At 41.0% G+C, this 12,039-nt stretch overlaps 1 protein-coding gene across 3 annotated transcripts; it reads right to left on the bottom strand.

Annotated features, from left to right (window-relative positions):
* Positions 1-2,751: 2,751 nt before the first annotated feature.
* Positions 2,752-12,021, bottom strand: LOC134469397 (uncharacterized). Of its 3 annotated transcripts, XM_063223643.1 has the most exons (5): positions 10,129-12,021; positions 7,450-7,539; positions 4,595-4,948; positions 3,811-3,920; positions 2,752-3,511 (listed from the first exon to the last, which is right to left on the bottom strand). In XM_063223643.1, exons 2-5 carry the CDS (start codon positions 7,496-7,498, stop codon positions 3,272-3,274), a joined length of 753 nt encoding a protein of 250 aa, XP_063079713.1. In that variant the 5' UTR covers positions 7,499-7,539; positions 10,129-12,021; the 3' UTR covers positions 2,752-3,271. The 3 variants fall into 3 exon arrangements, with proteins under 3 accessions (XP_063079713.1, XP_063079704.1, XP_063079696.1); XM_063223634.1 differs by having other exon boundaries at positions 7,450-12,021; XM_063223626.1 differs by lacking the exons at positions 7,450-7,539; positions 10,129-12,021 and having other exon boundaries at positions 4,595-5,270.
* Between the last annotated feature and the right edge of the window lie 18 nt (positions 12,022-12,039).

The following is a 12,039-nucleotide window of genomic DNA, read 5'->3' as shown; positions in this document are numbered from 1 at the left end:
TTCCTTAAGCCCCTGTTTCAATCAGCCCTTCTCACACTCTTGTCCCAATTTACATTTCCCAAAAAAAAGAAGTAAAAGATCTCAGACATATCAACATGATACAAAATAGAGAAAATAAATACCAATACTTGAATGAAAAAGAAGCGCCAATAATTAAATGTGAACTTTTTTTGTAATTGTGTCTCATTCATACACTTCCAAGTTTTTTGATGTTGGTTCAAAATAACAAGGTTTTTATGACAAAGTGGCAAAATGACATCTGTTTAAATGTGAGTGTTTGCACAAGGATGTGTGTACTGTATGCAGGGTGAACGTGAAAGTATGCACAGGTATATGCCAGAGCGTTCCATGATGATGGGCTGAAACAAGGACACATGCTTGCGACTTTAAAGCGGAATCCCTTTTCCGCTATTCATTTTGGAGTTTTTACTTTCAGTGTCTCATAGTTTTTAGTTTTCCCTTCATTTGTGCTTACGTAAAAGAAAAAAGTTAAATCTCTATATTCTGATGTATATTGTTGATGTTATTAGCTTCTAGCGTTGCACTGACTGTGGGCTGATTCTCGTTCAGCTAATTGTACACCACGAAATGACAGACATACTGAGGGGAGGCGGTGACAATTCACGTGTAAATGTTTACTCAAAGTCTTCACAAGATACAAAAAATGTGTTTTTCTCTCTGTTATTATGAAATATGTACTATGTTATATCTACCTTTTAGTGGCTTTTATTGTGGAATAATGTAAGAAAAACATTTTTAAGGACAGCAGATAATGAGTATTGCACCAGTTGTTTTCCTCTTGATTATTAAAAGAAAATGTTGAAAATACAAAAAAAGTATAAAATGATGAAAGCTGTTTGAAAAAAAAAAAAGACTTTTGAACTGTGGCCATTGATGGACTTGAGGAAGTAGAACTTGAGACCCTGTGAAAAGGGGTTGAGTGAAGGTGACTGCAGGACTGATTTCAGAGGTGCCTACCTTTTGTAGTGTGTTTTCTAGCTCTATTTTCTTTTTTTTTCCAACTGGTCTTCTGGTGGTCTCTGTTCCTCTCAAGTCTTTGTCATGTTCTTTTTCCCTTGACTATCTTCTCACTGTCTCCTACTACTCTATGCCAGGTTATATACAATTGCGCTTACAAATGTTTTTGTTTTCTCTTGCTGAAGTTAGAAAAGAATTTTACAAATGGGATTGTCAGGTTGAAAACAAAAGCAGTGAAATGGATGTGATGAAAATATGAAGATTATTTTGCTCATTTCCTAGCTCTGGGACTGATCAGTGTTGCGTGTATTTCATTTTGGTAATTTTTATGTTGTCATTTTTTTTGTTTTCTTGACTGACAGAGCTTGTTCATGTCTTGGTATGGTATTATATGGTTTTCTTGTTCTTTGTTTAAAAAAATCAACAAAGGCATGGTTGCTCACCATCTTGCACACTCAGAAGAGAAGGAGAGAAGAAAGTGGACAACATCTCAGGTTGGCCAGGGTTCCCGAGCACCACCTCCATGCCAGTTTAATGTTCCTTTTTGTAAGAACAAAAGATAAATGAACGGACGCTAAATGTTGTAAGCACTGAGGGTTGTGAATTTCAGAGGCAGCAGCAGATTTATAAAAAAAAAAAAGTTCATCTCTCATAAATCTGTAGCAGATACAGTACATAATTACCAAATAATGAACTTAAAAAAGATGAGTGCTTTATATATAAATATATATCGAAGATATCAATATATGAAAAAGAAAGAAAATGCTTTACATTTTAAAACTAAAATGATCAAGGAATCGTGATTGTGGAATGGACGGCAAAAATGGACAAAAAATGTTTGCTGGATGTTTGCAATCTCTTTGTATTTTCATACTTTGAGGTCCCCTCCTGTAAAACAAACGAAAAAGAATCAGGAGTTTTGTGCATTATAATGTCAAGTCTCTTCACCCATATTCTCCGTGTCATGATGGGTTGGAAAGGACTCATGAGAAGACAGACTCTCACACTTGATTGAAGGGGCGTCTTTCTCACTTAATATGAACTTGATTGCTCGGGAAGGGAAGGGAAGGACACAAGAAGCTGGTTGTTAAAGGATCATGATCTATGCACAAGTCGCTTGGGGAACGGGAGAGCGCCTTCCTCGGGCTCGTCCTTACTATAGGGTGTTGCACTTCAGCTCCCACCACCCCACCCCTCCACACACACACACACACACACACATACGAGTCCTACTTTTGAAACCACACCTGTTCCTCAGATTCTTATTCCTCCCTGCTTTTATCAATCTTATTTGTGTTTTCATCGCCATGCTATGTATTCCTAAACCAATGAGCGTCTTCATTGGAACAGAACACTGTGGGTTTTTAATGTAGCCCGTCTACAATATATTAAAAAATGAATTTTAAGGGTATCTGTGTACTTTTTCTTTCCTTGACAGGAATCATGGGTGGGGTTTTGGGGCAAGAAAGGGTGGTTTTTCTGCCTTTTTTTGTTTTAAAATGTCAAGGAATATGTCTGTACTGAGGTTTTCAAAGGACGAGTCAGTGGCTTTTCTTTCTTTTTTGTTTTCTTTCTCTCTGTCCTCCTAGAATGTGATTGTTGATGACATGCAGCAGATAAAAATGTTTTTCTTGAACTATCGAGCTTACTACAAACAGTTAATAAAATTGCATTTTCTTGGCCAAAATCAAACCTGTGTCTTTTTAAAGATGTGCTACAAACTCAAGTTGCACCTTGCCTCTCGTACAGAAATTGTCACATGCCACCTTGTGTATTTCAACCCTTTGTTGCGAAACAATTTTTCACTTAAATTTCACATATGCAGTCAGCAGAGGACAAAAGCACCCATTAATCTCATGAAATTGTATTGTTAAAAAGAGCTCATTTCTTTTATAGTTTACAATGTCTACAACCCATAAAATATATTTCAGTCACATATACACATAGTAATGATTCACCAATACACACCAGGCCTTTTAAAGGGGCCTCTAGCCTCCTTAAGCCTCTTTTCCACTGCCGGTTTTCTGGTAGGCCTACAGGCCGCCACTTTTTGCTTTTTGAATAGGCACGGCACAGCTCAAACGTAAAGGAAAAAGTGGCGGCCTAGTTCCGCTGTGTCGAGCTGTACTCCTACCACAAAACCGGCAGTGCAAAAGAGGCAATACTGACCATCCTCAGCTAAGCGATCCTTGAGTCTACCATTACCTCCAGACAGGCAGCCACTGCAATGCAGACTGTCCTGAGAGGAGGAATCTAGGTGCATCCCGACAGCGGCAGCAGCAGAAGCAGGGAGTCACAGCACCGTCTGGGCCTGATTGTGGGGCATCATGGGCCGCAGTGCCTGAGGACAGGCGTAGTCGTTGTCCTGCGCGGGGTTCAGGTTTGGCGTGGCGTAGATGTTCATGTCCTCCTGCAGCGCGGCGGCCATCTGTGTGCCGTTCTGGACCACCAGGTGCCCCTGCTGGCCCACAGACATCACCTCGTAGATGTCACTCGCAGGGGGCGGAGGCTTGGACTGCTGCCGCTGCTTGGTCTGCACACAAGCAGCACAAGAGGAGATGAACTAAAATGAACTAAGAATGAAATTACTGTAGAGAATAACATAATACAGTATGTATATGACATGAAGTAGTAAACGTAAGTATTCGGAAACCTAAAACATGGTCACATGTGCATCAATGAGATTGAATTCTGATTCAAATGTTTTTAAGGCCAAACTTTCTCATTGCACTTCAGTGGCTGACTAATATATAAATAGCCAGTATATGTTGGAATTATGACCTGTGGAGGGAAGAAGAGGGATCTGTGAGATGAGATGGGGTGGGTACTTACAATTTGCATCAGGCAGAAGCCAATGAGCAGGAGTGATAGCAGGGCCACTGCCACAGAGATGGCATACAGCAGAGATGTGTAACGAGTGCACTGGCAGGAGCCATCTTCCCCTGAAAAATGGTGGGCGAAGTTATCATATTACTAATAAATGGTCTTAAGGGCCTGGGGCCTCATGTACAATACTTGCTTAGGCACAAAAAAGCCCCATAAGTAACTTTTCAAGCAGATTTTCAGATGTACTTATACTGCCATAACATGAAAAAAGTGCATCTGTACTACAGTTTGTGTGAAATCGGACATACTACATATGAATCAGCATGACAACCTGCTCATGCATGGACTGATACATTTGAAATGTCAGGTGCATATGTATCTCTTTCAGATTTTCACTTACATGAAGATTCAGTAGGAAATCTACAGAAGTCTTTGTACTGTACATGAGGCCCCTGATGTGAAGCCACTTCTAACCTCCATCACCACAGAAACTTCCTCTACCATACTGTGGTTGTTATAAACAATCTCCATAACATGAGTCATCATGAATTCATACTGTAGTGTAAGCCTAAAGTAGGCCTATGTCAAGAGCAGAGCAAGTTGGTACATACAAAGGAAGCATTTACACACACACACACACACACACGCGCGCGCGCACGCACGCACGCACGCACGAACACGAACGCACACACACACACACACGTTCTGGAGGATGCCAATTGTCAGGAGTTCAGTGAAAAATGCATTTACATATGCACTGTGAAGATGGAGTGAAAGGCATGGAACACACCTGTCTCCTTAACACGCAAGAAGAGCTGAGTGCTGCCTCTGATGACTTGGTTTGCTAAAGAGTGTTTGGGAATGAACCTGCTCGTGTACAGTCCAATGTCAGTGTGCCGTAACAGACAAATGGTGACATTTATCTGAGGAGATGCCAAGCTTCCAGTGACTTGAACACGGCCAGTGACAGGTGGACTCTCCTTCACTCCAGCGTTCTCTGACAGGTGCACAAGCTCTCTCTTCGGCTGTGTGGACGTGTGCTCCAGGTAAAACCCAATCAGCGGTGATGATTTCTCCTCAGGTTCACAGGAAATGGTTACGCACTCTCCCTCAGATGCTTCAATGTACAGTAACTCCTGGGACGCTGAGGACAGAAGTTTTATCAACTTGAGAAGACCAACCAAAATGTTTGATATCAAGTTCTTAAAGCTAAAGTCTGGCATGGAGCTCTTTAAGTTGACTTTCCAGTGGCAGCTTTATGGACAGGTCAACCAGGCCCTAGCTGAGGTCCAGGTCACGGGTCCCAAAGGGGCCAAGACAAACTGAAACTTCCCATGCCCAAGGGGACTCACGCACCAGTTGACAGGGGGCCAGTCTAGTACCTAAATCATCGTCTAGTACCTAGATCATCTCCTTTTGCTTGTGGCCTCGTGATATGAGGCAAGTCATTGACCATTTAAGTTTTTCTCAATATCTCACAACTCAAATGTTAATTTCTCATTTGCAATCAGGATGTTGCAGTTTCTATAACAGGTTTTGTTTTCTGGGGGCCTTATGCCCCAGCCGGGACGAAGAGGATAAGTAAGTGGGTCAAAAACGTCCAACGTGAAATTGTCCTTCAGTGTAACGGATACTTTTGCTTACTGTAAAGTAATGCAAAAAAAGATTGTTTCAAATTATTTTTTTGGCTTGGATTTCATGCATTCACTCAATGTTTTAATGTTTTTCACAGTTACAGTAAGCAAAAGTATCCATTAGCACTGAAGGACAATTTCATGTTGGACGTCTTTGACCCAAGTAAGTAAGTATAGTAATCGGGATATTGAATGGGGAAAAGCCCCCCAAAAGCTGCTCTGCCTACGCTGACAGTGAGGAGGCTTAATTTCCTCCATGGAGGCAGGTGGTCAGTGAAGTATGACCATAAGCAAAAGGAGAGGACAGAGGATGCTAGATTTAAATGGACCCATATTGTTCCGAATCCCGATAGTAGATTACATTTCTTTCTGTTTGCTAAAGCAAATTTTTGTAACCTTGGCTGCTTTTGCGAAACTCTTCACAGAGATGCACAATCCTATAACCAAATTAGCTAAACTAATGGCACAAAAACGGCTTTGCACTCACTCTGTACACAAATCATTACTTTACACACAATTCTCAAATGATGAACACACTCAAAGACTCCTAACCTCCTCAAAATGACATTTGAATGTGTCTGTCTGTGTAGTTGCTGCAATGTGTGCAAGCAATGTGATGGGTGTGTTAATTTGGAGCAAAAACATTTCCTTTTACAACTGTGAGTAGTGCAGTTAAGCAAATTGTGTTTGGTTTTGATAGGTAGGGGCCTATCGAGATAGCTTTGCTGATTTGGTGCAAGGATGTTGTATTCGTTTGAAGAGTTGTGCAAAAACAGCTTAAAAAGAACAAAGAGCTTTAGCAATGATAACTAAACTGTAAACAAAGAAGAGGTGCTATGGCTCAGTGGGCTAAGGTGCCATACTACAGCGGGGATCCGGGCTTGATTCCAACCAAAGGCTGTATCCCAATCTTTCCATACCCCTCCATCATATCTGAATTATGCGGAATAATACATGAATAATTAATCTCTAAATTGGTGAGGGAATTTGCTCTTTTTTTTGAGGGCCAAACTAGTATTTTACCTATTGGCACTTTGCCACACTTGCCCTCAAAATATATACGGCTCGTCACAATAACAGCAATGACTTGAATGCCCCATGAGAGATCATGCAGCCATTGAACTTTCCATTTATTCCAATGTCTCCACCCTCTTCTTGACCTCCTGGCTAACAGCCATAATGTTTGCATAATGAAAATGCCCTGTCTGGATAAATATAGCATTGCCTCCTTTGCACAGTAGCAGGATATGCATATGAAAGCCCCTGCATTTCCTATGTTACAACGAAACCATGTCACATACTTTATAAAAGATCATACAGTATGTCTAAATAGGCCATTTCAGCCAAGCGATGCTATAGAGATTGGTCAGTACTGAATGTAAATATTGATTTGCAATCATCCTCCTTCTCTTCTGCAACATTTCCCCATACTTGACGTTGTCCTCCACAACACATTGGGGTATTACATTTGAATAGAATAATTACAAAGGTGAAGGCAAAAAATGACCCCCTTGTCATTTGCTGTAAATACTTTATATATTGCTTTATATTTAGTCTAGTATCAACACTCTTTAACCCTAATTCCCAAGTGATGTGTGCAAAGCTGTTGCGCCAGAAAGATAAATCTAATTCATAATATTCACTTCACTATATTGACACCAGCAGTTATGTACCTCCCAGAGGGAACTGGCATGCACATCTGAAAATCTGACATCTACCCTGCAATCCTATAAACAATTAAGCCAGATTTCACACAGTGAGGATAAGGAATGCTATTTTCTAGTAATATTCCCCAACACAGGGTGACCACACAAGAATTTGACACTTAAACAATGGCACTTTGCATTCATTTGTTACATATCAATGTGTCAATAGTACATACCCCCCTACCCCACCCCCCAAAATAAATCTTACAAGGGAACCACAAGACACAAAATACTGCAGCCTAAGACAAAATCACACCGCTCTGTAATGTATATATGATGAGATTCTTGATTGAGAAGCTACATACCAATGACTTGAATGCCTAATATCCAAAGCACAGCACTGAGGATCCTCATGCTGGGGTGAAGTTAAAAACCCTACACATGAACTTGGTCTCCTAGATTTCATATATTAACAAGAGAGAAAATAGAAGCTTCTGTGAATACTGAGGCACTCAAGTCCTGAACACCCTTTGCTGTTGAGATTAACAGAGGCAGCACAGGCATGCTCCACCTAACAGGAAGTCTGCCACAAAAAAAGAAAAAAAAAATCACAATCTTGTTACGTCACAATGGGTTGGAAGAGATAGCAAATCAGACAACAAAAAAGACCACCGAAACAGGCGTGCAGAGGCAAAAGAAAGGTTTATTTATTCGGGAGAAAATTACCGCTTCAGCTTTTCACTCATTTTAAGTCAACACATATTCATCATTTTTTTTCAGCATAGCATTAACATAAGTCACATTCAAAAACAGTCAAACAGTAAAACAAAGCCAACCAAAAGTAAACCACGAGCACACAACAATGTCTAACAACTGTTAGATCTATATGGAGTGGATAAATAAACTCATGTTTGGGTAAATGTCCCAAAGTTGATAAATACAGATCCACCAACAAAACCTCATTTATTTGATAACCATTTCATCAGACCTCATTGTCCTCTCTCCCCCATTCGCTTCTGTGATTGGCCAGATGCAACGTGTTTACGTTGACCACGCTAATGTCATTCAGACCGGTCCCATCTCATAAAAATGGAACATTTACTATTTCACTAATTTCAATCATGCATTTATTAATTTGAAATTACCTACCTCTTTGTGCATTGTGTTTATTCACATTGATTACAAAATCACATTAATTACAGCAATAGCACACAGGTGTAAGCGTATCATTTATGTGTTTGCCATTAGTAGAAGTGGATTTCACCATCATTTAGTCTTACGAATGGCAACAGCCTACAACGACTTTCGAATAGTGAGCATATTTAAAATGGTAGCCCGGCCGGAAGAACTTAATGCTCTGGCAGTCAAAAAGAATTGCTCTTTTTGGACTCGGCAACTTAAATGTCAGCAAGGAGAATAAAATGCAAATTCACATGTGACATTATATTACTTAATTGATGCTTTATCATAAGCAATGTACAGTTATTTAGGTACAGGCTATTAGTTAGTTATGGAGTAATGTGGGGTTAGTGGCCTTGCACAAGAACACATGGATGAGGGTGTTGGAGAGCGCAATTTCTTCCCACTCTTATGGTATTCGAACCAGCAACCTTCCAATCACAAAAAGCCTAACATAGCAGTGCGCTAAGCCCCCCACATTTGGGCTTGCATGCCCATGGGGACCCCGGTTCGAATCCGGACAGGGTCATTTCCCAACCCTACCCCATCTCTCACATTCACTTCCTGTCACTCTCCACTGTCCTATCTGCAATAAAGGCCCATCATAAAAAAAGCCTAACATTAGGCAACAAATACTCTTCCATTCTAAATTCCTCTCTATAAAATAGGTGAACATGGTTAATAATAGTAAAATTAGCCTTGATTTAGCATCCCCTTGTACGCTACTATTACTATTATTTCATTCACAGAGGGTGTGGTACTGGATTCTGCAAGGGGATCTGTCTTGTTACCAGAAAACCGGCTCATCAGCGAACAGGAGTGGGCTCAAACATAGAATATCAACCGAGCTCACCTCCAGCAATCATTTTTCAATGACATGAACAAATGTTTGCAATTGGATAAAATAGGATGGGTTTTTCTAATTTCAATGAAGTTCATCCCTCCCTAACAAAAAAATCTCAAATGTCTTAAAAAAAATGGTCCTGCAAAAGGACCAATCACAGAGAACCAAAAAAAACCCACAATGCTGAATGTGATCTGTCGAATTTATACTGCTGAAAAGTATCTACAAAAGCAAAATGGATATTGGCCAGTGAAATTAAGTGCAGGCGATTACTGTAGCAAGATGGTGTTTTAAAGGAGGGCTCTGCTGAAGCTGGCTCCAGAAGAATATGCACAAGGCAGATTGCCTACCAGAGGAATGTTTATGACTTGCTGCTAGGAAATGCAGCCTCCTGTTCCAATCCTTACTTCATTCAGACCTCGCAAATTGGAAAATTGATTGGTGATGACATAGACACTTCTAAGAACTTGCGGAGATCAGCTAACTCCGATCACCATGAGAATGCAGAAACATCTAAAATACATCTTGCATACAGCAGGTTGACCATGTTCCAGACCTCAACCAACCCAGCCAAGGGTCTGTTTCATCATTATTCAATAGCACACCACAGCTGCTGGACAGGGGAGGTCTCAGGGACATGCACCTCATAGTGATTAGATGGAAAACCTTCAGGAATGTCAAGAAACAGAGTGAGGAATACGGAAATAATTTATTTTGGGCATTTATTGTAAATAATAAATTTTTAGTACCACCGCATTACAGCAAGTGGGAGGGCCTCAAGGGAAAACACTGAAGAGATATTTCCACAGCAAATTAATTCTTTGAGGGCCAATTCTTGATGACTGCCAGGATTTGTTTATTTGTTGTTATTGTGCAAAGAGAACCATCAGGTTAACGTCCTACCTGGTGGAGCAGTCAAGTCAAACTCGTTTGCTTCCCCTCCCTCTCCAACTTTGCTTTCCTGGGCTTAAAAAAAATCAAACAAGAGCACCGCAGAACACTGGGATGTTCCTGTACTTACCAAGAGTGTGCTTTTAGCAGGCCCTGCCTCAGGGACACCACTGCTAGATCAGGAAGGATCAAATGCACTACATTATTAGATCGATTTTTACAAACTTTTTTCTGCACAGTCATGCCACCCTTTCCCCCAAATACTCAATCACAAAACGTGGGCTACACAAGGACATGCACTAATTCTCTTGTTGCATTACAGGCTACAATGTCAAAATCCCAAATGTGGTACTTAGTTAAATGTATATCAAGAAACGGCACATTCTGTCCAATCTTTTTTTCTTTTTTTAATAGTAATTACAGCTAACTAGGGGCTGGTGCCTGAAGCACACAAGAGGCTATGCTTGTCCCTCAGACGGAATCTGGTACTTACAGCGTAAACTAACCTGTAACGGCGACACTCTCGACTGTGATGGACTAATAGCGAGTGCTGAAATTCTGCAGGGGTCAGCTGATGGAGACAAAGAGTATGTGAGTGGCATGGACCATGTGTCACCCTCAACCCTTACACACTTACTGCTCATGGACAACAGCTGTCTGGCCCGTGACATCTAAAAGGGGGCTCAGTTTGCCTGGCAGCATTGCCCGTGTGGGCAGCAGTGGTTGCACTGCTTGCATGCCAAGTGTAGATGTTTGCGAGTTTGACAGTGCAGTACAGTGCAGTGCAGTGGGTTGGCGGTGTTTGTGGTGGTGTACATGGCAATGTGTCTGATGTTCATAAATAAACTTCCTGACATGAGAAAGAACAATATTACACATACTGAGAAAAGTGTCTTCAGTTACACACACCCTTGTCTACAAGGTTAAGCATGTGCTTTAATGTAATCCTTTGTCCATGAAACTAATTGTGTGATTGTGTGCAATTACCAAATGAATCCTGGAGCCTACAAGTACAGCGAAAAAAGTAACTAGTATATGGGAAAAAATGGTTAGTCAGTGGCAATGCCTACGACAAGTGAACAGATTCAAGGGCCTTCACCAAACTTGCTGCAAGTTTGGGGACGGGTGGCATCCAACAGCTCTGCGGGAGAGCTGTGACGGCCCCTGCTTTTTTTTAATTATAAAGTGACAAGATCAAAATGTTTAGGGAGTAAAAAATAAAAAGGACTGACTTGCCTCGGCCTGAACAGTGTGCAACCCTGAGACTCTGCCTCTGCCAGTCCCATGGCACAGCTACAGGGGAGGGAGGAGGGGAAGAGACATCTTCAGTTTAGCACATCAGCCACGTCCGTCAACAATTTTAGTTTCAAGCTACCGGTAACTTTAAAAGGTAAGCACTTTGAAGCGCTCTGAAGTTATGCATCCAAAAGGGCTACATCTGCACTGTATTAGATTAGACCAAATCGAAAACCCCAAAGTAGACGAAATGAATTCACTGGAGCTGATGGGAGACAGGTCTGAGCAAAACAGACAATCCCAAATACATTAACAAGGAATATTAATGTTTGCCTTTGGATGTGCATAACTTTTACAAGCCATCTGGATCTACAGTGAAAGAAATGTTCTGGGGGCGAAAAGGTACATGGGGAAAAAATATTTCTATTCCTATAAAATATTGTAGTGTTTGACAGAGCCATGCAAGAGTACACTCATTGGTGATTGGGAGCATCCATATTCATAAATGCCAACCCTGCAACCTGGAGTGCACTTTCACTGCAATGGTTTGTCCCCCGTACACTGCTGAACAGCTTTTTTTGAATGACTAGTCCTTTTACAACTGATTTGCAGGGTGGCAACATTTACAATGTGGATGGCCAAAAACTGCTCATAACACATTCTTCTTTCAAAGAGAGAAGGCAGTCACACAACATTAGTTACTCACACACAAATATACACATTTGCACTCTGCCGCACACGCCCAAACACACCATCACACATTTTTTCATTCAAGGAAATTACAGTTGAGCCTGCAGTTTGTTCC

Source organism: Engraulis encrasicolus, chromosome 2 (assembly GCF_034702125.1).
Source record: "Engraulis encrasicolus isolate BLACKSEA-1 chromosome 2, IST_EnEncr_1.0, whole genome shotgun sequence".
Lineage (NCBI taxonomy): Eukaryota > Metazoa > Chordata > Actinopteri > Clupeiformes > Engraulidae > Engraulis > Engraulis encrasicolus.
This window is presented reverse-complemented; position numbering and strand designations above follow the sequence as displayed.